General features: G+C 39.9%; 1 protein-coding gene across 3 annotated transcripts in view; it reads right to left on the minus strand.

Annotated features, from left to right (window-relative positions):
• ELAVL1 (ELAV like RNA binding protein 1) overlaps positions 1-25471 on the minus strand; it is a 48380-nt gene that overhangs the window by 15138 nt on the left and 7771 nt on the right. For all 3 annotated transcript variants that reach the window (XM_075524532.1, XM_075524533.1, XM_075524534.1), the window contains 4 exons: positions 21117-21298; positions 5196-5299; positions 4205-4358; positions 432-657 (listed from right to left, as the gene is read on the minus strand). In XM_075524532.1, coding sequence (XP_075380647.1) covers positions 432-657; positions 4205-4358; positions 5196-5299; positions 21117-21288 — 656 coding nt within the window. In that variant the 5' untranslated portion in view covers positions 21289-21298. The remainder of the gene's footprint in view (positions 1-431; positions 658-4204; positions 4359-5195; positions 5300-21116; positions 21299-25471) is intronic.

Below are 25471 nucleotides of genomic sequence, written 5' to 3' on the forward strand. Positions count from 1 at the left end.
ATTTTACTATGAAACCTCCCTGCTGGAACCAATGGTTCAGAGCTTTAAATAAGTTGCCAAATGATATCTGCATTCAGAGATATGGACTACAGAATGGGGATCTGTTGAGACGGGCATCTACCAATACCCATCCGGAATCTGCTACTTTCTATCACCTCCCTATGCACTCAATTGTAGAAATAGACACCGTAGTGTATTTACATAACCTTTACATAATTAACTTCAATATAAGTTTTACAAGTAAGATTTTACTTTAATCATATTTTAATTCAACAGTTTATTTACATAACACTGCAGGACATATAGTGCACTATGTATTCATTCACACATGCTGCAATGAAGATATTTCTGCACAGCTGCAAGAGTACAGTTTCCCAGACGGACACGGGAATAGCAGTACAGCCTTAAATGCATTATTCTTCCTAACCTACCTGAATCTTTGCGCCTGGTGATGCACTGGCCCTCCAAACCGTCTAGCTGGTGAATGACACAGCTGCGATAACAGTGCCACATTTTTGTTCTGGTTAGGATTGGCTGCAAACTTCACTGTAATGGGTTCGGAGGAACCTGGGGGTTTGTGACCATTGAAATTTGTAATTGCCTCTTCTGCTTCTGACCTTTTGTCAAACCGGATAAATGCGACCCCTCTGGACAAACCTTTTAACCAAACCAATAAAAAAAAAAAAATAAAAAAAATTGAAGTTCAGGATAAACTCAAAATAACTTTGAAAGCAAAAAACAAAAAAGTTAAATATTTCTATGGTCACAGCTTTCAAGTTCTCTACATTTACTAATGTTTCTTCAGCAGCTAGAGGATAAAGTACAAAATTAAGAAACAAAAGACAAATTAACACATTCATTTCAGCTGTAACAACCACAGTGACTAAAACACTTAAAAGAAATCCAATGTGGTAGAATTCCATGAAATCCATCACCAACTGACATTTCCATTAACAAAAAACCTCCCAACATTTTAAAGGAATTCCACAAAAAAAAAAAAATTAATTCCAGTTGTTTAAAACCAAAACAAAACCCCTTAGCTTTGATTACTTTATCACTAAAAAGCATCTGCAAGCACAAAGTTGACACTGATTTTCCAAATGTTTTCAGTTTTCCACACTGAAAACACACTCTGGTTCGTAGATGAGGGCGTGAAGGTCTAACTCTAATAAAGTAGTTTAACCTTCTGTAATGAAGAGATCACAATTTCATCTACATCACAGCCATTATTTCTAGCTGTCGCATACCTTATTTTTAATTCATTAAAAACTGATTAAGAATTACCTCTTGGTAACTGTACTGAAACAATTACACTGGTGTTAAACATTTGCATCTTTTTTTCCTATTTCAGACCCAGCCACTGGATGCTGTTATCCTTCTGACTGAGGTAAAAGTTATGCCTTCCAAGGTCTCTTCCCCCCCCACCCCACTTCTCATCTGTGACTTCACCATTGTCTGGAAATACTGTTTATCACAGTGAAGCTAAAAGGGTACATTTTGTTTAAGTTTCATTCCATAACAGATATTATGGCTAGACTAATTCTAGGACTTTACTAACTCTGTTTCAGAAAGGGCCGTATCAAACACTTTCACATTGGCTCTACTCTACACACGCATATGGCAATCTTCAAAGACAGTGTAAGAAGTTGTTTAAGCTCATCATAAGTCATGAAGGTGTTTATAACAATTGAACTTTATTTCTTGTATTTCACAGAAGGAAATGCAGCATGACAAAACCCTGGGCATGCTGCAAGCAAGCAAAAGGGAATCCAACCCCTACAACTACCCACAGAATGGTCTCTAGGAAAGGCATATTTTCATTTGGGGCACCGGGAGAACTTCCATAAATAACAACTCATCTTGTTTACTGCATGTTGTTAAGTATGCAAAGTCACACAGAGAAAGCCCATTTCCTAAGTCACTGCACTTTTTGAAGAGAACTGCAGAACAACGGTGGGAGATGGCTAGCACCAACTGTGCAGCTGGTGTTTCTAGAGTGATCTGGAAAGGAGTCAACCTATGAAGAAGTTATTCCATGTTTTGATTTCTTGCTGGTTACTTCCAAAACAGGAGGCTGGACCAGACAGGAGGCTGGACCAGATTGGATTATCAAATTAGAGCTGACAGCACTATATACTCCAATACCACTGAGATTAGCCTTTCTGTGCTGGGAGGAAGCATATGCCCCACCCTGGAAAGGCACAGAACAGCAGCATCGCCCAGAAGTCAGCAAGGACTATCCCAGAGCCCAACATACTGTTACTTCTTCTCCACTTCCATGCTATTCATCTTAGCACTTCTCACTTGATCTATCATAGTGTTCATTTAAAAATATAAGTATTGTAGAAAGCATATTTTTAAACAGATTAATTTTCAAAAGCTAGAGAACAACCTCTGCTGAGAAGGTACTTCTAAAAGCACAAATTAAAATTTGTCCTAACTGGGACTAGCTCAAGATATGAAACAGAGGTTTTAAAGCGAAGGCATGGCTACATTCTTGAAGTGAAAAGAAACCTAGGCTATGCATACATTGAACTTTATAATGTAAACAGAATACATTCTTCAAACAATATATTATTAAGGTTATTTGTAAGCGAGCGGTATATTCTGAGCTGACACTGAATTTGACAGCATCATGCCTCAGCATAGTCAATGAAAACTGTATTATTTGTGGAGAGATTTTAATTGTATGACTTCTGTCATCTCATTTTATAGCTCTGTCAAAGACAGATGTTAGCTGTCTAGACTCCACTGGCAGCCAGAGAAGGACAACTATTTTGGACACTTAGGTTTTCTGTGCTCTCGAAGTCTTTTTCTTGCTTCTACCTATGGTTGTCACCTAGATAACTAGCTCCAGAGACAGAACCATACAGATATGGAAGTTGGACAAAATGAATCCTTCTCTCTAGGAAAGGAAGGATAGGATTTTCCTTGCTCAAGATTGGAGTGTCTACAATGTCAGTATCCAGATCTCGTCTGGTCACCTCAGATTTCTTTTATGCACAGTCGCATTTACAGTGCAGTCTGACCAAATCTAAACACTTAAAAGCAGATGCCTACACAAGGACCTAGCTCTGATGGAGATACTTAACATTGTAGACTTCAGCATTTAGTCAGATTAATCCCACCAAAAGCTGCTGATGGCCTACTCTAAATTACAGCAGATTCCTCAAAGAGCATGAAAGTTGCTGCTTAACTACTGTGTATAAATGTAGATACTACCGTACATAAATGTTAAATGTGGAATTGCTAGAATTAGATTATCTTCTATTCTAACATAGCACATGCATAATCAATGAAAAAGTGTATTTGTAGAAGTTCTCTCCAAATTCGTACGTGAAATACGGGCTACTGGAAAAAACACAGAACAGCTAAGGTTACAGGACAAGCCATATTCTTCAGTTATACAGTCTGAAATAATTAGGTAAAAAATTAAAACTCTGTGAAAACACATTGTAACAAAGTCAGAATTAACATTATAAAGGAAATCCTTAACTTTGGTCTCTCCTGAGCTGAGTGCTTAACTACGCAACTTCTCCCTTTTCTTTCTCTTTTTTGTTTTAATTAGGATTTTTATTAGGGTTAACCCTAACCCTAGCCCAACAAAGTACATTCAGAAAATTCAAGAGGGTAGTACTAAATATATTAAGTTCATTCTTTTGGTTAGCAGTAACCACAGAGGACTGTAAGACACCTCAAATGTTTTAAAATATGAGGAAATTGTGTGAGTGAGTTCCAAGTTGGTATAAAAGACAAAACACATTATTGTTTTGCCTTTTAATATATAACTATGGCCTGGAATTTACCTGTGGATAATAGCTGCATGTGTGTAAAGTAAAGGTAACGTTAGCACTCCAGATTACAAACACTGCCCAGAAGCACACTGCACTACAGTAATATCAAGTGTCACAGCAAGAGAGTAGATGTGGCAAATCAGCAGCTCAGCCTGGTAAAACTGACAATAAGAGCATAAAATATGATACAAGGTTTAGACTGTAAGCTAGCAAAGGAGGCAGCGTAAGTCATTCTGTGTTCTGAAAAAATCATTGGAAAAGGATATCCCATTAAAATTATTTCAGTGGTTGACACCAGATGTCATGGTTAGTTCGTGAAAGTCTAATTTAGTTTAGGAACTACCAGTCTGTGAAAAATGTAAAACATGCTATACACTACAGTTTTATGAAGCTAGTGCAACAGGACTCACCTGTAGTTTGATCCACAAGCACACGTGAGTTGATGATGCGTCCAAAACGTGAAAACATATCTTCTACATCTTTTTGTGTCATTGACCTTGGTAGTCCACTAATATATAAATTAGCATCCTTGATAACTTCAGAACTTGGACGAGCATAGGAAACCTTTAAAAAGAAAAAAACCAAAAAGGTATGTTCAGGTTGTAAATAGGAAAGAGTAATTTATTTTGTCATGAGTCACTTTCATTTATTCCCCACTAAACAATGCAGGCATTTTTTTTTATTGGAGTTCAAAAAAGCAGAACAGGGAGAAGGCAGAAGAAAACTGCCAGAACAAAAAGAGAAAAGTCATGTTCCTACATAACTCCATTCACTTTGGGCTTATCCAGCAGATAAAGAATATAGTGGCATTGCTATAGACAGACAGCAGTAGACTAATACCAATGCTTCCAACACACATTTGCTACATTAAAGTATCCCTGTCTGAAGTTCTGACTCAGACACTGGATCTGTCAGTAACCACAGATCACACCAAGAACTTGTGCTGTCAGTATATTTTTTAAAGCATTATAAAAAGATTTTACCAGCTGGAGTGCAGTTTTCTATCTTAATTTCTGCTACTGGATAAAGTCACAAATATCACCTAAGCAGGTGTGATTTCCTACACATACAGTACTAGCTGTTATTTTGGAAAAGGACTGCATGCGTATTAACACAATTTAAAATAGAGATCATCAAATATCAGAGATATACGTGAGTTCAAAAGTCTGGCAACAATTTGTAATGATCCCACCTACTGCTGTAAAACTGGTAGGAATGAAAAAAAGGGAATCTTTGAATACAAAGCTGTTACAAAACCCGAGAGGCTTCACAGCTCACTTTACTACTCTTCTCCCAGATTCTACCTTTCTTGCAGTTGAAGAGCACACAAGCCTTACCACCAGAATGAAGTTTATTAGAATGCCATTTTCATAGATGACAGAAAAAATCTAGACGTCCTACCTTGATAGTTTTTGACTGAAGTCTGAGGCCATTCAGTGTGTTTATTGCTCTTTCAGCATCTTTTGCAGTAACGTAGTTCACAAAGCCATAGCCTAAGCTGTGTCCTACATGGAAGAACATTTTTTAAATTAATCCTAACAAACCAGAGTTACCGCCATCAAAATTAAAGGAAATGCAAATGAGAAAAAGTGAACTCAACATAAACATAATCCATACAGCAAATCTTTAAATAAGCCAAAGAAGTTTCTCAAGGCTGGCATACATCATATGAAGTAACTCAAAGCTCTTTCATTTGCTGCTTTCAACATCCCTCTGTCTTCAAGAACAGTGTGTATCAGACAGCTGCAGACGATCCATCAACAGTAAGAAATTCAAGACTAAAATACCAACTCTGAAAGGTCTTGTAAACTTAATGGGTGTCAAACAAAGGCAAGAATTTAACAAAGTTCATAAACTCTTGTAGATAAAGAGCAGAAAGTGAGAAAGCGTCAACGGATGAACTGCTGGGTAAGAAATCATCAGGCTACTAATTTCTGTGTAGCTATTCCAACCTTCACTCCTGAAGACAAGAGGGAAAAAGACGTTTTCAATCCTTCATACATTCATATAGCTAATGAGCAGTACGTCTCCCAAATACAGGATGAAACTGAAGAGCGAAAAATTCTCCATGTACTATTACTTTATGTAAGGTTACTCTTAACTCTTACAAAAATAATTTGAGAATAATAATACAAATCTTTAAAACATTTAAGGCAAAGGATATTTATTTGGATATTCATTTGTTCTGCTTCTATCTCCAACCTCCACAAATGCTACTATCAATTATAACACTCCATACTAAGATCATTTTGGGTTGCAATTTCCCAACAATTAGAGGCTTTTACCACTGTAGATCTAAAAATAACTAAAATACTTTCAAGACTGTCAGAGCACAATAAAGCAACTCCCATTCAACAAAAGATACACCTTTTTCAGACTTCTCCTTGTCTCAGCCAGATCTATGGGATTTTCTAAAGAAAATTGTAGGCATGCATAGGAGAATGCGCTATTTTACTTTAACAATATACTATTTATAAGTTGTTGTTATTAAGCTCTGTTGTTAGGCTTGAGAACACTAGAAGACACAGCTAATCGTTATAGTAGAGGATTCTCTTCTGAACTATAGCCCCTTTCTAATGACACAGCATGACTCCACAATAGTCTTAGCTGGCAAGGAAGTTTTCTTACACTTTTCAGAACACCAAATATACCCAGCCAGCTCCCCGCCCCCCCCCCCCCCCCAAGTCAAATGGTGATTATCCTCACACAAAATGTCAGAGAAACTGAATAAAAGGCTGTAACAGACACTGCAGATTAACTCCTGCTACTGAGTCTAAAAGCCCCAAGGGGATAGAAGGAAGCTCCAAGTAACCCTCCCAGGGTCACTACTAACAGCATACATGGCAGACTGGCTGCAGAACAACTGCAACAGCACAACTCCCTGGCACGTCCTCTGCGTTCGTCTGCTTTGCTGTAAATCGGAATAGACCAGTAACTCATCCAAACCCAAATAATGTCATTGCCTGTTTCCTAATACACTCCTTGTACAAACAGTCCCAGTTAACTTTTACTGTCTGCTAAAGCTCTTAAAGAAGCCAGATCCCCTTTGTGTTCAGTCCCCATACAGGAACAACATCCTGTTCTCTTACAGACCTAGTGTTAAAACATCTCCACTAGCACAGATCAAATTCTCATGATGCCAGATGCTTCTGCACAACTGTAAAGGCAAATCACTCTTTGATAGCCAAGTGGGATTTAACTCTGCATAGGAAACAAATAAATGCAGTAAAAGCAAGATCTTAGACACCAGCTTCTGCACCTTTATCCTTTAAAGATAACATTGATCAGGATTTTGCAGGCGTATCTTACATGTACCTACAGCATGTTTTTTGTTGATTTCTTTATACCATTCATTTTCTGGTTTATTAGTTAGAGACAGTCAATTGTTTAGATCAAATCTGGTTAGTCCACAATCACTTACCTACTGAGATTCTTTTCCCCTGATTAAGAAAAGGAACAATTTAACAATTAGAAAAATGTTTAGCACCTGGACCCTGGCTTATTTCTCCAGAATCTGACCAAGAAAACAAAGATAAGTTTAAGAGGAAACAAATATCACGCAGACAGCAGGCAATGACTTTTTCCCTCCTAAGAAGGTGGGACGAGTCCAACATCCCTCAAAGGTACAGCATGCCAGCACTGCTCTGAAGGCTCAGAGTCCCAGCTGCTTTAGAGATACTTTCGGTCTGTCCCAAAAGCCACATAAACATGAATATTCCAGCAAACTACTGAACAGAACCACGTCCTAATAAAGTTTATGGAAATAGGCCCTTAAAGACCAGGGAAAAAGACTTCAACAAGACTACTCCCTCCGAGTCTGAACCACTGAGCCCTGGCAGTCAGGGCTGTCACTCCCCAGGTGGACATGGCACTGGGGAGGGGGTAACTATATTCCCCTGGCAAGGGAAGAAGAGCAGGATTCCACACCGTATAACCTTATTAAGCTATCTTTAGTACTCTGAGTCATGGAGATCAGGGGCCCAGCCTACAACCAGTGCAAGTGAGTATCCTTCCCTGTTTTCTTGCAACAAGTTCCCAGAGAACACAGTAGGCATGCAACTGTTACTTACCCAGCTGCTTTCTTGCAAAGCATCAGACAGGTTATATGTTTATGCACTGCTTCAGATCAGCGACAAGGAAGATGAAGCTACTTAGTATTGGTTTTATCCTGCATGTAAGTAACAGCACTCATGGACACACAGGACCAAAAGGGACCACACGATCTGGGTCCAGTCCCTGTAATCACAAACTGTACATCTTCCCTTTCCCTAAAAGGTAAGCAAGCTTCACATTAAAAGCTGTTAGATTTTTGTCCCAGGCACTCTGTTCTTGTCTTGTTCTACAAACACCCTCCAATGCTCTTCTTTTCTAAATGCAGGTCTTCATACTTCGTATCCACTTGTTCTTGTGCAAACATTGTCCTTGAGCTTACACAAGCTTATCCCTCCAAGTGTCTGTTCTCCAAAGTACACACAAGCGGTTACCATATCCCCTTGACTTTCTTTACTGCTTTTGTCTGAGCAAAATTCTGCACCTTCTCCACTTCTAATTTTATACAGGTTGCTCAGTGACTGTTCCTTATCAAAGAGTTTGAAAGCCCTGGGAAAAGGGAGCACGGACGTAATGAGGTTGACAGAAACAAACATAGATTTTAAAAAAAAAAAAAAGGGGGGGGGGGGTCTGAAGAGTGGCAGGATTACAACAGTTACCAGATTCTCATATTTGCTGTAGGCATTTGACACTAAGTTCATACTAAAACCCAGAAATTATGGTCCTGTTACTTTTACCTGCCACTAGACAAGAAAATATCAATTACCTACCTTTCTCTACAAAAAAATAGAATACAGACCTTCCCTCTTAGACTATACTTACCATCTCTAAACTACATCAGTGTAACCTAACTTTACAGTTCTTAAGTGCTAAAAAAAAAAGCCAACTCATACAAAATTGACAACATGTATTAACTTATCTTGCTCTAAATACTTAATAACATCAGTCTCAGCCATCTCCTACCATTCACTTACTAGTTTTCATCTCTAAACAGCCTAGGATATCTAACACACAACAGCCCCGTCACTGCTAGAGGCATGCTCCACCATTCCCCTGACAGATCACTCTCCAGGAACCCTCTCTGCTTCACAGTTTTACTCCATATTCCCTCCTCCTGAACAGTATAAACTACCTTCCTTTTAGGGCATGCCAGAAAATATACAAGGAATCGGCATTTACACAGCATTATGATTTATGTCAAGTGTTTATCCCAGGCAAGGAGACAAGTTATTTGCTTTATCATGATGTTAAGAGCCTGCTAAAAACCCATCGTGCAATAGGCGGCAGTACTATAACAGTTTTAAAACCATTTTAGTGGATAGTAATTAAAAAACCTTTAAAAAAAACTTTTAAAAAGTTTGCATATACATAAATGCAAATCTACTTAAGAGACAAAGATTAAAAAAAGAGAAACAAGTAGGTCCTTATCTGGATGAATAACAAAGTGACCATAAAACCTAGTTTTAAGCAAACTACTATACTACTTCAGCAGAAAGAATCTACTTCTGTTTCCATGATAAAAAGCCCTTTCATGAAAGAGAGTACTCATTTTCTTTCTGTGTATCACTTGGTTTTCTGTCCATGTCCTTGCTTCCTTTCCCAGCTCCCCAAGACGCACTACTTCAGTCACTAGCTCGTTTCTTATTCCCCTCCCGCTACTGACTGACAACTCTAGTTTCACTGGGGAGCCTAGCATGAGAGCAGAGCTAGTACTTATTTTCCACTTCATTACAGACTAGCTGCCCCTCTGAAAGCAGGTGACACAGGTTCTCCCCATCCTATCCTTCTCAAGAAAACTTAAATTTAAACCTGGCTCCTGTCATGTCAGAGCACCTCAGTATGAAGGCATTTTGGTTTAGAATTTGTTTTCTGAACTGGGAAACAGTGTTTTGAGATTAAATTAAAAAAGCCCAAGTAAATAACACAGAAGGATGGAACACATCTCCCCAAATATCACTCAGGGGAGGATGTGGAGTCTTGGAAAGAGAGTTGGGTTTGGTTGTTTTGTTTGTTTGGCTTTACAAAATGTGCCGTGAATGATAACCGGATAGCTTAAACATGTATGAATGCATCAAGAAATACCACGTCCAAATACCAGGCATCAATGCGCTGAAAAAGCAGAATTCAAAGCAGTGACTCTGTAGTTTCAGAGGATGAGAACAGATTAAAAGTGCTCAGATGTGCCTTGTGTGGGCTTTCTTTAGTACAATTACACTGTTGTATAGCTGGGGATACATAATCACATCAACCCTGAGAAAAATGCAAGCACCCTTGCATCAAACTTCCAAAAAAAGGGTTATGCCAATGCAGAAGTGCAGCAAGGTAGGATTGGCAGAGCAAGTGATCAAGAGGCTATATTCTAACTCCCCGAGACGAGTCAACACTACATATACAGCACCTTCTGTTTCCTAACATCCTAACACCCAGGAAAACAAGCAGATGTGTCAGTAGAGCAGCCTGGCTAAGCAGGGAACTCATGGCAGAGCTCCAATGCAAACAAGCAGCATGCAGGAGATGGAAGAAACAACAGCCTACAAAAGGAGGAATTTAGAAACACTGTCCACTCAGTCTCAGGACAGCCAGAGCTCAACTGCAGTGCAGACTTGAAAGGAATGCAAACAAACAAAAAAATAATATCAAGGGTAACAAGAAAAGCTTCTACTGCTGTCTCAGCAGTACAAGGCTGAAAAAGGAAAACGTGGGACAGCTGCTGAATAGGGTGTGTGATTTTGTGACAGTGGTAGATGGTGCCTTCTTTGCCTCACTCTTCACTGACAAAGTCTAACAGGCCTCTGCACTTCGCCAAAGAGTTCAAGAAGAAGGACCAGTGGATAAAGATCAAGTCAGGGACTGACTGGTTCAGAGAACTTGACCCATACAAGTCCATGGGACGAGATGGGCTCTTTCTAAGGGTGCTGAGACACCAGGCTCATGTCCTGGCCAAAATTGCTCTCTATCATCTTTGAACAGTCATGGAAATTGGAAGAGGTCCCCAGCAGCCGCAGGAAGGCAAATACCGTATCCGTCTTCAAAAAGAGACCAAAAAAATCCCCCAAGCCCCCCACACTCTACATGTATGCCTGCAACAAGTAGAGTTTTGCAGGGATCTACCCTGGGACCTGCTGTTTAACTTTTTATCCATGACCTGGAGGAGGTGATGGGAGTGTGCTCTCACCAAGATTAGAGATGACACCAGGTGGGGAGGAACCTGTCACTACACTGGAGGGCAGGGCTGCCACCCAGAGGGACCTAAACACACTGGAGGAATGGGCCAACAGGCACCTTATGAAATGCAGCAAGGACGAACACAAAGTCCTGATCATGGGAAGGAAGAAACCCTGGCAACACCACAGACTGGGCACTTACTGGCTGCAGAGCAGATCTATGGAAAAGGACCTGGGAATCACGGTATACAGCAAGACGAGCATGAGCCAGCAGTGCACTACGACAGAGAAGGTTAACAGCATCCTGCATTGTACTAACGGAAGTACAGCCAGAAGACAGAAGGAAGAGATCATATGCCCCTTTACTCAACACTCACTAGACCACACCTAGAATACTGCATCCAATTTTTAACGTTCCCCAATACAGGAAAGACATTGATAAACTGGAGTGAGCTCAGCGAAGGGCCACCAAGATGCTCAGGGGACTGGAGCATGTGGACGTTTACAAGACCAGATGGGATAAAGTCCCGAGTAACCTGGTCAGACCTCACAGCTGACCCTGCTCTGAGCAGGAGGCTGGACTATTGTCCCTTAAAACTGCACCATCCTATGATCCCAAATGACAGAATGAGGAACTCAACACTATGTTAATCTGAGGTTCTTCCAGTTCCACAGAACAAGGTCTTTTTGTATTAAGACAGCCTATATGCTGTCTGCATACTTCATCTAAGTAGGGATGTAACAGAACTAAACATTAATGAAAGGTTTAGAGAAGGTAAAGAATCACACTTTTCTTCTCCCTCACAGTATTTTCTCCCATTCGTGGAACAATTTCTAAATTTTGTTTCTAGTGTAGTCCTTAAACCAAAGCCTGGAATTACCAAAACTGCTGCATGGCTAGCAACACAGACTCTGCCAGTTTTCAGTGGACTAGTTATTCTGTCACACATTTTTGGAAGCACCCATTCTCATAGTCTATTTTTAACTGAGTGAAAACTCATTTCTGTAGGTTTCCCCTGGTTTTCTTCTGTCATCTTCTTGTCCACTGGTCTCAGGAGATGATGCTGGTTTCTAGCTCCTCCTTATGTCCTTCAGCCCAATGTTAAATCTGCTCCACATTGTAACTCTTAACCACTTTTGCACTTTAATATTCTAAATGCAAACTTCAGAACCTGACATGTTCTACATGCAGTGCTTGGCTCAACTTTGGAGACAAGCATTTGCTATTTGTTATCCCCTTGGCAGTTTTTGTTTTCATACTACAAGGTGTCCTTACAAAAAAAAAAAAAAAAAAAAAAAAGAAAAGAAAGCAGCTTCTTGAAGGTTTTTTGACAAAACATATTTTTGGATGTGAACAAACATCTCAAGTATTTAATAACAGTAGAAGGGCATGATTTTCCATTACAAGTCTATGCTGATCAAACCCTATCATCACAACACAGAAGTGATTCTATTTATTACTAGTCTACCATACAGTTCACAGTATATTTTTGAAAATACAGGGAACACTCCCTACACCCAGTCCGTCACTGAAGATATAAATGATGTGTCTCAGCTACTCTGAAAACACATGAATCCGAAGCTAAAACCCACAGCCTGAACCAAAACTTTTCTCCTGATCCAGTCCCCAAGGAGCCAGTCCTCCATTCTCCAGCAATGTCCTTACACCTGGCTTCATCAGTGATACTGAGAAGTTGCTTTGCTTCTCTGAAACACACCCATTCTTTCCCACTTATACCATGGTCATCACAGTAAGCCCCAGAAAAGTAGAAAACATGCTGCTTGAGACAGAACTAAGTACAGTAGTTTTAGTACAGGTACTGAAGTAGCATGTTAATCTTAAAAATCACTTTCACATTGCCTGAAAAATATTCTACAGTCTTTTATACAGATTTTGGAAAATGGAAGCAAGTCAGGGGTTTTTTTTCCTGAATAACTTCTTGAAGCTACAATTAATCATTCTGAATTACTTTTTACAGTTAAGCTTCATCTCTAGTTCAGTCATAAATGCTGTCCAAAAACTATCATTAGTCATGCAAACACCAAGAGAGCACTGCAGAAATCCCACATAATGACGTTTATGTCAGGCTGGGGGCAAAGCTCAGCCTAGCTGGATAGTCTGGTCTTGTGCCTAACCTAGTAAAACACCTGAGAAGCACTGCACTGTTGTGAGGCCGGATTTGTCGGATCAATACTACTCCAGGAATCACTGCACCATGCTCCACTTACACTTTAAGCACACCCTTTAGAGTACAAAACCAAAGGCTTAGGTTTCTATTTAAGCATTTCCATGATATTTGTCCTTTAAACACCTCTGTGGTCAGTGTCAACACAACAGCTCAGTAACTTTCTTCCACAGTAACTGAATTCAGTTTTATTACAGTTTCTATGACTGAGACACAGACTACTATCTGAGCCAATTCCTGCTTCTGCTTAAGACTTAAAACCAGCATGTCTTACTAAAAAGACTTTTGATTGCAACAGAAAGGAACTAGAAAGGAAACAAAGAAAATAATATCTAGTTTTATTGATGATGATTTTCAAAGAACAGAACATGTCCCCACTGCTTCATTTGGCTTTATAAACCAGGACACAAGCCACTTTCTGTTCCGTGGCCAAACAATGAATAGTTTCATTTATGGAAGTTTAAGGGCAAAATTGCATTTAACAGGTTTGGAAAGCCTGACCTTCAAACAACTCAGGAAAACATGAATTACAAATAAAGTGGCCTCTCCTCCATCTGCAAAATAAATGGCATTTGCCTTGAAACAAAGATGACTACAAGCAATTCAAACAGACACTTGTCAGAAAAAAGTCAAAAGCTACAGAGATAACTTGACATGTCTGTTCTTTACCCTGGCTCAACGAGACAGCTTCCAAGGATCTCACTATCTCCACAATATTTAAAAAATTCGACTATATGCAGTAAGAGTGACAGCTTTAAATCCTGAAAACAAAAGGTTTACTATTTTTAGTAATTCATTTCATTTAATGAAGCCCTTCCACATACTTATTTCTATGTGTTCTCTTTATATTTTTTTCCTTTATCTCATTTCCAGAACATTTTTCTATTGAGATTTAATTTAAGTTGCTCCAGGGCTCTTTTTCCCATATGAATTGCCAGCATCCTAGATGCTGTAAAGTGAAAAGGATTTGTAAAGTGAACACAGAAAATACCAGGCCCAAAATTGTGCACGAATACTACAGGCTGATTTCTTGAGGAAGTCTCTGAGAGGAAAATGCCTTGCCCACTTACCGTAAGATCTCATTTCTTTAAACTTTAGGACAGGTTTTGTTAATCTGTGGTTGGAATGACTGACTATTCAAGATGCTGAGGGCTGAAAAATCCACTCACCTCATCTCCTTAGGAAGACACTTCAGCTTTCAAATGACACTTTTTAGCTGCAAACATTACAATGCAAAACCTCAGCAAGTGTTCAGAGTCAACACGATCATAGGTTAAGCTTAACTAAATTGTTATTCTGCAGAAACATACTGCTTCTCCATTGGAAGAGAATGAAAGTATTCTAAGAAGCTGTGGAACAATAACTCACACAAAAAACATGTTGAGAAATATTAGTACAACTGAAGGTTTTGCTATATGGCTCATTTTTATGGCTTGATGAGGGAAAAGAAAGGCAAACGAAGTTAAGAAGTCAGCTTTTCTAAAGCAGAGTCCTTCATGCAATGGCTAGTACTTGGCCTTTGCATGTGGCCTTTGCACATGGCTAGTAATGGCTAGTGTTGGCCTTTTTGACTTTACGTGCCTATGTATCATCAGGAGGGATACTAAGCATGAATATTTTTAACCCTTTCAATGTCTCCAGACAGAGTAAAAGGATACCCACAACCCTAAAAGAGTAGGAAGTCATCCTCCGTTATGGCAACCCTGCCTTAAAGCTTTCAGAGAACACTGCCAAGGTGCCTCTGAATGGCAGCACAACCACCTGGTGTACCAGCCACTCCTCCTAGCTTGGTATCAGGTGCAAACATGCTGAGGGTGCAATGTGTCCCATCATCCAGGTCATTAACGAAAAATTTAAAACAGAATTGGCCCTGACATCAAACCTTTGGGTACTTCACAAGTGACTGGCCTTCAGCTGGACTTTGTGCAGCTGATCACCAACCTCAGAGACTGGTTTTCAATCCAACCACAGGTCCTTCACTTGGTGACAAAGGTCCTCCAGCAGCGATAAGAACACGTCCTCTACCCAGCCCGAGCGAGAGGCCCCAGGCACTCCCTGAAGCCCAAGACCTGCAGAGCTGCACCCTCTTTTTTGGTCAAGGTAGCTCTTTTTCAGTCAAGGCCTCCGATGTTACAGGGATCATTGCTACAATGACTGCTGGAGACCGTGCAGCATGTCACCACCACTCCTGAGTGCATTTAGGCTCATCTCAACCCAGTCCATGGTCCCCATCTGCACTGCTATGCCTGTTCGCAGCACTCTGGGAGCTATGCTCTAGGCTAGACTGTTATATAGGCCTGTCCTAAGCAATAGCTGAACAGGTGCGTGGCCCTCCCTAACCAGGGGTCAACTGGAACAAAAGCTCCAACCTCCCTTTGATCAAGTACACCTGACAGAGCTCAGAGCTCCTTGCTAGAAGTCAAGGTCTCCTACAGCTATCCTTTCCTGGCAGCAGCAAGCACTCCGGTTCTTCAAATGGTTCCCACAAGTCTCTTGACAATCCTAGAAGTTCCCAGAACATTTAGAAGCAGAGCCAGGAACTGCTGCACCAGCTGCTGCTTCTGCTAGCTGTGCTCTGAACCCACTTAAAGAACCCAAGCAACCCTTATATTAAGTGTATTCCCATATCCTTGCTAGAACTCAGTTATGACCTCTGAGGTAGTATATATGGCCAACGTTATGATAAAGGAAATTAAGTGAATCTGGCAAAGCTAGAAGGTTGTTAACATTTTCAGTATTTGGCCAATTTGTCTGCACTTTTCCTTAAGTTAACCATTGTTGCTAGGCATTCTTGAATGCAGATTTAAAGGAACTGCATACCACCAAATGTGATTAAAAAGCTAGAAAAAAAAATCCAGGGGTAATGATGCATTCCAATTACACAGTTAACAGCAAAACCACATAAGCAATTTCATGGTTGTTTTCCATGCAAAAGGAAACAATTTCAGCCAAAGAGAATACTTAAATACTTTCCACAAAACAAGAACACTTAAGAATTCTGTTTCTACACTGGAGTCCACTGCACTAGTGAAATGAATAGTTACCCTGTCACGTGAGCTAGAGAGCTACTTATTGCCTTTCAGCATCTGAAAGTGGTGCAATAAAATCTTCCTTCCCTTTTTGCTTTAAAAGCTTACAAGGACCCAGCCATTCATTTCTTTTCCAGCTGCATGATTTCTGTGAAAGTCTTCTAGAGAAGACATCATGAAAAGGAAAAGACAGGGAAAAGGTGAAGATGCATACTGACTCCTGAGGAATTCCAACTACCCAGAAGTGATTTCTTTTTGGTCCTGTAAGGACCATGCCGCACGCACTTGCAGTGCAAGTGAGCCATAACAACAGGTTTTTTCGAGATGGACCCCAGATTTCTGCACACAACTTTAACAAGTCACCCCAAAGTGTCCATTCTGCTCCACATTTTTCAGCAACAGTGGAGCGATACCTTTGTCCCGCATAGCTGCTGATCAAGGAGTTCAACATTAGCAAGCTCCATCAGAGCTCAAACTTACATAAGCAAATGCAGACAGTTGAGAGGAAGCCCACTGAAAAGCGTCTGCATAAAGATGGCCATATTTTGGTAGTTGACAGGTACAGACAGAGCCTTTGGCAGTCTGGAGGATCATATCCTAGATTTCCTAGAGTAGAAAGTCATGAGTATTTTGTCATGAGTATCACAGGGATACCTTATTCCCTGCTCAAGCAGTACAGAAGGTGTGAGGGAGGGAACATGAACCCTCAAGAAGTCGGATGCCTCCCTAACAAAATCGACTGCCATCAGACAGAACAATTCTACAGAGAGGTGCACACAGCAAACTTGTTCACCAGGTACTCAGAGCAGGGCTACGGGTGCCATGAGCAATAAAAAGATTCCACAGCAGTCCGAGACCCTAAACACACGGGAAAAGTTTAACCCAACCTTTTCAGAGCTTTAGGACAGTCAGGTTTGAAAGTACCAACGCTTCAGGAGCATAAGGGGAAGACAGAGAAACTAAATACAACTTACACTCATGGCAGACTAACTTCCAGCTTTAGCGTTTGGTCCAGAAGGACTAAAAGTCTGCGTATACCTGCACAAACAGCAGACTAAAGGCAGCCAGGTTCTCTCAGAAAGTTTACAGCTATTGATGAGAAGCATCCACATTGTGCGCAATCAGACATCCTGACACAAGAAGTCATCTGCATCTGTGCTGCAAGACATTCAGCAAGACTAGAGTGGCGCAAAGGCCTGGATTTCTGCATTGACAGATACTGAAGGAGGAGAAATGCTTTAAAAAGTGTTCACCTGTAAGAGGAGTCCAGCACAGCAGATTGGCTGGAAACCCAGATCCCAGAATCTGGATGTCCCAAAGTCAAGCACCCCCAATGCAAAATACGGTACAGGACCTATTTCTTCTCTTGAATCATCTATGGTAGGAGGCGGTGGCTCCAAGAAAGAGGACATTTAACACTACACACATTGCTGGGTAGGAAATCAGTACAGAGCACAAGTTTGGCACCATTGCGTCTGAAGTCAGTGCTAGAGGGCTACAGTCTAATCAGCACAGACTGATCGGACAAACCCCAGTGCTCTTCCTTGCTCTCAGCCTCATGAGCCAGAGCCATGGGAAGAGAGGATTTCATCAACTGAATTGGGTCAATGGCTACTCACAAGCCTCAGGAATTACTACAAAAGGCCAGGAGATGCAACAGTGAAAAGTTACATCTCAGACTTGACACTATGCCATGCTATATTGGGAAGCAACCTTCTAATGTTTCCCCAGGGCTCAAAGCCCCAAGGTATGGCTAGTGCTAGTCTTAAGATCTAACAGAAAGAACAATATCCAGTATGAGTTCTATAGTTCTCTTATGAAAATCCTGGATGTCCAAGACATACTCACCATAAATGCAAGTACAGTGATCAACAGAGCAACAATCAAGCAATATTTGCCCACTGACCCTGAGTACTGATTCACTCATCACAAGTTAAGCAAAGCCATGTCTGGAAGTGCTTAGGAACGTAATACACAAATTGGAGAATGAAGAGACCAGCACTCTATCTTTCCAGTGTGACCAGGAAGAGCTGAAGGAGCACTGCACCCTGTCTAACATTCATCTACTGGGCACAAGCTTCTCTTTACGGTTACTGCTAAAAACAGAAAAAGAAGTTACCATGTCTCAAACAACAAAACAAATGCATAGACATACTTTTATCAACTGCTATAATCCATGTGTACACAAAGCAGAAAATTCATAGTAAGGAATGTAAACTGACACTATGGTTTGCTGCTACTTTCAACTTCCTACAGCATTAATCAATAACAAAATAAAGGGTAAGTAGTCCAGTGGTTTCAAAGAGTTTCTCTAAATTTTATAAACACAATCTAATACATGGAACATAAGATTGTTCAGTACCATGCTGTATTTGTAACAAAACTCAACAACATATACAATTTGATCATAATGAAATACTTTGTTTAAATAACACAAAACTTTGGCTTTCAAATCGACTCTTGAATCAAAGTAATCAATCTCCAGAAAGCTAAGGCTAGTTCAGTAAGTCATTAATAGAGAATTAATTGAGAAAAAATATACATATCAGTCATTGTTTTATGAAAAATAGGCATTATTAAACAAACATTGACTTTAACTCTGCAAATACAGTCAATAAAGGCAACTCCAAAGACAAAATGCTTTGATTTAATAGAATGTCATGGGGTACCAAAGCTACGATTTCCTTGAAAAGAACTGATCTAAAAAGTCTGATTCTAACAAAAGGAGAGGTTACCTCCCTCCTGTCCAGGCCACTCAACCCCACTACATCTTACATGCCAATATTATGACTTATCTGATCGCACAGAAGCCAAGGTCAGGGAGCTAAACAGGTTTTTCTGCAGCTCTAGTTTGCTTCTAATCTGCCATGGGGTCAGAAAAATGCAAGTGATGGCACAAGGAAAGCCGAACTCTGCCACAAGACTGTTCTTTTTGGAGGCAGACAAACATCAGATCTGCTTAGAGTAGAGTTTTACAATACAGAAATCCTAATGCAAACATGAAGGGCTGGAAAGAAAAGCAAAAGGAAGAAAAAAAGTGGTACTTTTAGAAGGTTCCTGAAGAAGCCAATTCTTAGTTACTGATATTCCAAAACTAGCAGTGAGCATGGAGAAGACTGGGAATTGCTCCTAAGTGTTGCAAGTGAATGAAAAATTAGGTAGCAACAAAATTAAGTGGTCTGACCAACACAGCCATGCAGAATTAAACACTTGCAATCACTTTAAAGAAAAGCGAGCATTTTGTCTACAGGCACCTAAGGACTCTATGCAACGCTAACAGGAATTTTACTTTTGATTCTTCAGAGGGTTGTTAAGAAAAACCTGAAGCAAACAAGCATATGTTTTGGATTTTAAACTATCTAGCACTGTCAAGTTCCAAGTTAAAGTTAACCAGACTTCACCAGAGTACTTGATGCTACAGGGAACAGCATGAAGTAGACTCTCAAATTTCAGGTAATGAAGTTTAATAAAGCAACGTGTCTTGCTTCCCATTTAAAATATCCTTACCTCCCACACAGAAGATTTTGTGCTTATTTGAAAGTCTAAGGTGTGGATCAGCCGTGACGTTTGATGAATGGCTTGCTACCATTAAACAAGTGATCTTATTTCCTTGCAAAAGTAGCCTTCAGAGCAAGCCTCTACTTCTAAGCATCTCAAACTGTATGATAACATCTAGGCTGAACACTCCGCTATGAAAATATTCAAAGAAATCAGTATTTTATGTAACTATTTAATGATGATTTTACATACACATTCTGTAGGTACAGATTTAGATAGACAGCTATCATGTGAAACTTCATCTGAAAGAAATTAGGAAAACTAAAGACATGAAAATCAGAGAAGCCGTTCTGAAAGTAAATTCTGAAGTTTTTAATTATTCAGTTCTCATGTCTATTCTCAGGCATACAAAATAAAGTACTAAAGTCAGTTAAGATAACACACAAAGAATTCTCATGTGTTTCATCAGCTTTCATGCAGTTTTTACAGGCAGTGAAGTAGTTTCAGACCTGTTTCATTATGGATTAGATAATGATGTAAGTCAGTATTGCTAGATTCTAAAATACAAGACTGAGCATGTGCAGCAGAAAATTCCACAAAGCAGTCGTCTGCAGGCTGAGAACAAACAAGCATGCATAGCTAGCTAACAGCACAATTACTTTTATTTACAGAAACAACCATGCTCTCCCACCAAATTCAAGATTCCGTGAATTCTGAACAAGAATAACTAGAATTTGTAAATGAAGATTTTTAACTGTGCAAGGATTAAAACATCTTCACAGAGCAGATAAAAAGCTCCTGCAACTAAATAGATATGGCTTAGGGAACCAGTTGCTCTACCAGCATTTGTTTGTTTTCAAGGAAACATTCAGTTCCACAAATCTGAACAATTCATTCCTCTCATTTTTTAAAGCTACTACTAACGATCCTATTTAAAGAACTTACAAGTTAAATTCCTGAAGAGTGATAAGGCCTACAACCGTTACAGATGCATGCCACTCCTTTTTTTTTCACTGATCAAAATCAGATCAAAAGGTTTGTTTACATATTCAGAGCTCTGGTAGAGTCAAAAATGCTCAGGCTGTAGGAATAATAAGCAAGCTGGGGACCAAATTCAAACTAGTTTTAGACATGCCTATTGATGTTCAAATTTAGAAACTGTACTTCTTGGAATTCTTAACCATATACAAAATAGTCATTAATTTAGCCTTAAGTATTCTATCTTCCTAATACTCAATATCTAGTCTTAGCATTACTCTAGTTATATGCATACTTTTCAATAGTTTGATTACACACACACAAATATTTAATATTTCTACATTAAATTGCATGCAATTAAGTGTTTGCTTGACCAGTCTACCACAAAGTAAAAAATTCTTATATACTAGATTATACCTGCAACTTTGTCCCGAATAAGTTTTGCAGATTCAACTTCGCCAATACTGCTAAATAGACTCCGTAACTCATCTTGCGTCATGTTCTGAGGGAGGTAGTTCACAATTAAATTTGTTCTACCAATATCATCCCTGCAATCTTCAGCCATGTGATCTTCATAACCATTAGACATTTTATAATATATCTGCAAAGAGAAAAATCCCAAGTAAGTTCTAGATCTTTGCATTTCAGTAAGCCAAACTTTCTCCACCTGAAATAAGTTTGAATGTTTATTTTAAAAAAGTGAGAACAAGCAACTGTTTCAACTACACATTTTTTCCACTCACAAAACAAAACATTATTTGTTGAAAATTCCAGAACAATTCATTCTTTCAAACTAACAAGCATGGCATTTTACAAAACTATGTACCATTAAAGAGCTCTTAAGGGTTTTTTTTACATTAATAAAAAGCATCAAGACAGATTTTGTACACATTCCTGTAAACATCAAAGTATTCACAACAGCAGAGTGAAAAATCAGGTTCCCCGTGTCCAGGCACTTGACTAGCCAGAATCAAAACCACCACCTCAACCTTAAGCCCAGAACTCTTAAAAGACAGAAAGAGAAGCAGCAGCCAGATTTACTAGACCCAGTTCAGTATTTCAGCTGGGGACTATTTATTTTCTAAATGTTTTCTCCTTTACACATTGCTTATCCTCCATCTTAAGGCCCTGTTATTATTCAATGGTTGCCTCTGGGTGACTGCTTAATTGCATATATGAAACGGATGAATTCATACTGCAACACTAACTTTGGTGCATATTGAGTATTTGATAGAGTTTCTATTTTTGCACCTTTTTAAGGAAAGCCTTGAGAAAACATCCAGAAATTACATCACACGAAGATAGTCTCTGCCTTAGTCAGGCATCAGCAGGGACTGAATCCTGATGTTTCAGATGCAGAGGACATCTACAACTCAAACTCACAACAGACCCAAGCTGCTCCTCCTTCGTGGCCTGCCAAAATAGTAGATTTTAAAGTGCTTTTACAACTACTTTGAAATTGTCAAGATCAGGATACCTAAACCCTATTCCTGCAACAGAAGAAAAACTCTTCCTCTTAAGTCATCACCATTTGTGCATTTTACCACAGAATCCAACCACTTTGGCCTATTAGCAGCATACAGACATGTCAATTTACACCATAAACTTGCAATAATGTTTAAGTATGAATGTGTTTCCAATTCAGACTCCACAAGTAAAGGGCATAAGACCAAACACTTATTTTTGGATGAAATTACGGCAGACTTGCAATTCTTTAACTCCCTTCTGAAAGTTTAGTGTAAACCTTCCAAGTGCAACATGAAATCTGCTTGTCATTGAATATCTCAGTGCCACCACAGAAGAATTAATTACCACAGGCTCAAAGATGAACTTTATGTTTACTTTAATAGGACTTTTGGCCAGTACACTCATTTGGCCAAAAGAATAACATAAGATGCTGTATATCAGCACCTACTATTAAAAGGCCGCACCTCGAATACCGTGTTCAGTTTTGGGCCCCCCAGTACAAGAGAGACATTGAGGTGCTGGAGCGAGTCCAGAGAAGGGCAACGGAGCTGGGGAAGGGTCTGGAGCACAAGGCTGATGGGGAGCCGCTGAGGGAACTGGGGTTGTTTAGCCTGGAGAAGAGGAGGCTGAGGGGAGAGCTTATCGCTCTCTACAACTGCCTGAAAGGAGGGGGTAGAGAGGCGGGGTCAGTCTCTTCTCCCAGGTAACAAGTGACAGGACGAGAGGAAATGACCTCAAGTTGCGCCAGGGGAGGTTTAGACTGGATATTAGGAAATTTTACTTCACTGAAAGGGTTATCAAGCATTGGAACAGGCTGCCCAGGGAAGTGGTTGAGTCGCCACCCCTGGAGGTATTTAAAGGACGTTTGGATGAGGTGCTTAGGTATAGTGGTGGTCTTGGTAGTGTTAGGTTTAGGGTTGGACTCGATGATCTTAAAGGTCTTTTCCAACCTATATGATTCTGTGATTCTGTAAAACTCCTCTAGCTGCGGTTTGCTTGAGAACTGAGCATATTATGTGAAGCAAGGATCACTAGCACAGTGCTAATCTTGCCTGAGGGGATAATCAATTCGAGCTGAATTAGAACAGTTTCAGACATTATTGCTTCTCAGCCACCAGTAAAACATCAGGTCAGGTGTTCAGAGGATGCAACAGCTTCTAGATCATCTCAATGAAGAGCGGACCAGCAAGCCTTACAGTACCACGGAGTTAAAACTGGCTACGTTTGCCAATTTATTTTTGCATTAAGATGGGTCAGAAGCATTCATATGACCACATATGCTTCTCAAATAAGGTGATTTTGAGTTACAACCATTAACACCACAAGACAACTATGGAGCATCAGCTTACAGATTTCTGTGAAACTACAGACACCGCTGCCTGCTATGCTAAGGGCCGGAGCAGCAATGGTACGCGGCTTCATCGGATCAGGACCTACTAGAGGACGAGCCTTTCCAGGGACTGCACCGCTACTGGCAACTACAAGCTGAATAATGGAAAAAGTCAGGAACAACAACTAGAAATCCTAAGTCTAGAAAGGGAATGCTGCCTGCAGGAATGGATTTTCAGTCCCTTCACCAGTAGCTATTCTTAAGTCACGTCTGGCATTTATTTCATACTTTCTTCTTGCGGAGGTCAGATTTTTTTTTTAAATGGCAATAACAGAGTACGCCATTTTAGAATAAACCATTACTAGGCTTATGTTAATTTGAGATTTAGCACAGTATAGATTTAAACTGAATCCTTTTTTTAATATGTGTTGAAGCATTAACAGCTGGCAGCTTATAGAAGGAGGGGTCTTGCTCCCTCACCCACTGATTAGCCTTCTACTCCCCATTTTTGTGTTTCAAGTGTCAACGCGAGCAAGCCCCAGCACCCTTATGCCCACAGGATAACCAATTTGTACCATGAAAGCAATGGAAAACTACACCAGGAGGGAAGCACTTTTTGTGGTGTCAGCAGTTTTAATCTGCTTTCCTTGCAGCAAGATAAGCACCAGAGCCATTGCCAGAGGATAGTAGAGCAAGAGGAGAAACTGCAAAGCTAGAAGCAGGGAAGAGACTCCCCCATCAGATGACTTTAAGCTGCCAGGTTGTCTTGGTTGTACTATGAAATTATGTCATTAAATACACGTTCCCATCCAGCTCTGTCAGAACTGAGCACAACCTCAGAAAAGTTTCCTGTTGTGCTAAAACCCACTCAAACAGCTGAACCTTCTTTGTTCGACATATCTGAGCTATAAAACCAGATGACTTACGTTTTCAAAATTGTTTTAATGGAAGGCAACTTTGCTTGCCTTTGTCCTGTATAAAATTCAAGATCTACAAGCACAACACACCAATATGTTGATGAGTATGGAAGTTGTACAGTACAATTACGAGTACTTAGTAAGCAAAGGAAGAAACGTTGAGACTTTTCCAGCTTTACAAAAGTTCAAATTTCCTTCACTTTAACCAAATTTGCCCAAGATACGATACAAATCCTTCCTGCTGCCAAGATTCTCCTCCTGTCAAGTTTAAGAAGTTGTTATATATTTTAACACTTTCCAAAACCAAAAACTTAAAGAAAAATAATCTATTTTCCTTATCCTGCAAGGTTTATCTGCTGCCTAAAAAGGAGGCATCACAGCTAGATACCAAGCACAGAAAGCTCCCCAGCACACCATGATGGCAAGTTACCAGACTCATATCTGGCATTAAGCAAAACTGACAGGAGTTTGGCAAGTGGCTATCAACTTTAAATCATTTTACCACAGCCTCTAATCTCACTGACTGCAACACTTACCATCTATATCTCCCCGTGATAAACAAGGAATGCCTAGGGCATTGTCGATTCGGAAGCAATTAGAACTGTGAAGGAAGCCTTCCATCTGCTTTTCTTCAGACATTAGAAAAAAAAAATTATAGGAAGCCCTTGCATAAAGGCCTGGCAAACATTTTCATGGGATACCAGGAACAAAGCATGCAGAAGCGATAAAGGCATAGTAGAGAAGAGGAAAAGGAGCAGAATGCTGATGAAGAAGATGTTCCTTTCTTCCTAATCTTTCACCAAGCACTTACACAATCTACTGCAAGACTAACACTTTCTGGCCATCCTGGAAGTTGGTGGGAAACCACTTCCTCCACTGGTGGTGAACAGTTCTCATGCCAGTGAGAATAAAAACAGCCCCTGAAGAATTGTTAACCTTTGCATACTGAAAAGAATTCCAAAAAGAAAAGGCAGTATAAAATGGCCAGTATGGATGAAATGAGAAATGCTATATAAGAAAACAAGTTTTTTATTCTGCTCTCACTGAAATATGTTGAG

Source organism: Mycteria americana, chromosome 24, assembly GCF_035582795.1.
Source record: "Mycteria americana isolate JAX WOST 10 ecotype Jacksonville Zoo and Gardens chromosome 24, USCA_MyAme_1.0, whole genome shotgun sequence".
NCBI classification, from domain to species: Eukaryota; Metazoa; Chordata; class Aves; order Ciconiiformes; family Ciconiidae; genus Mycteria; species Mycteria americana.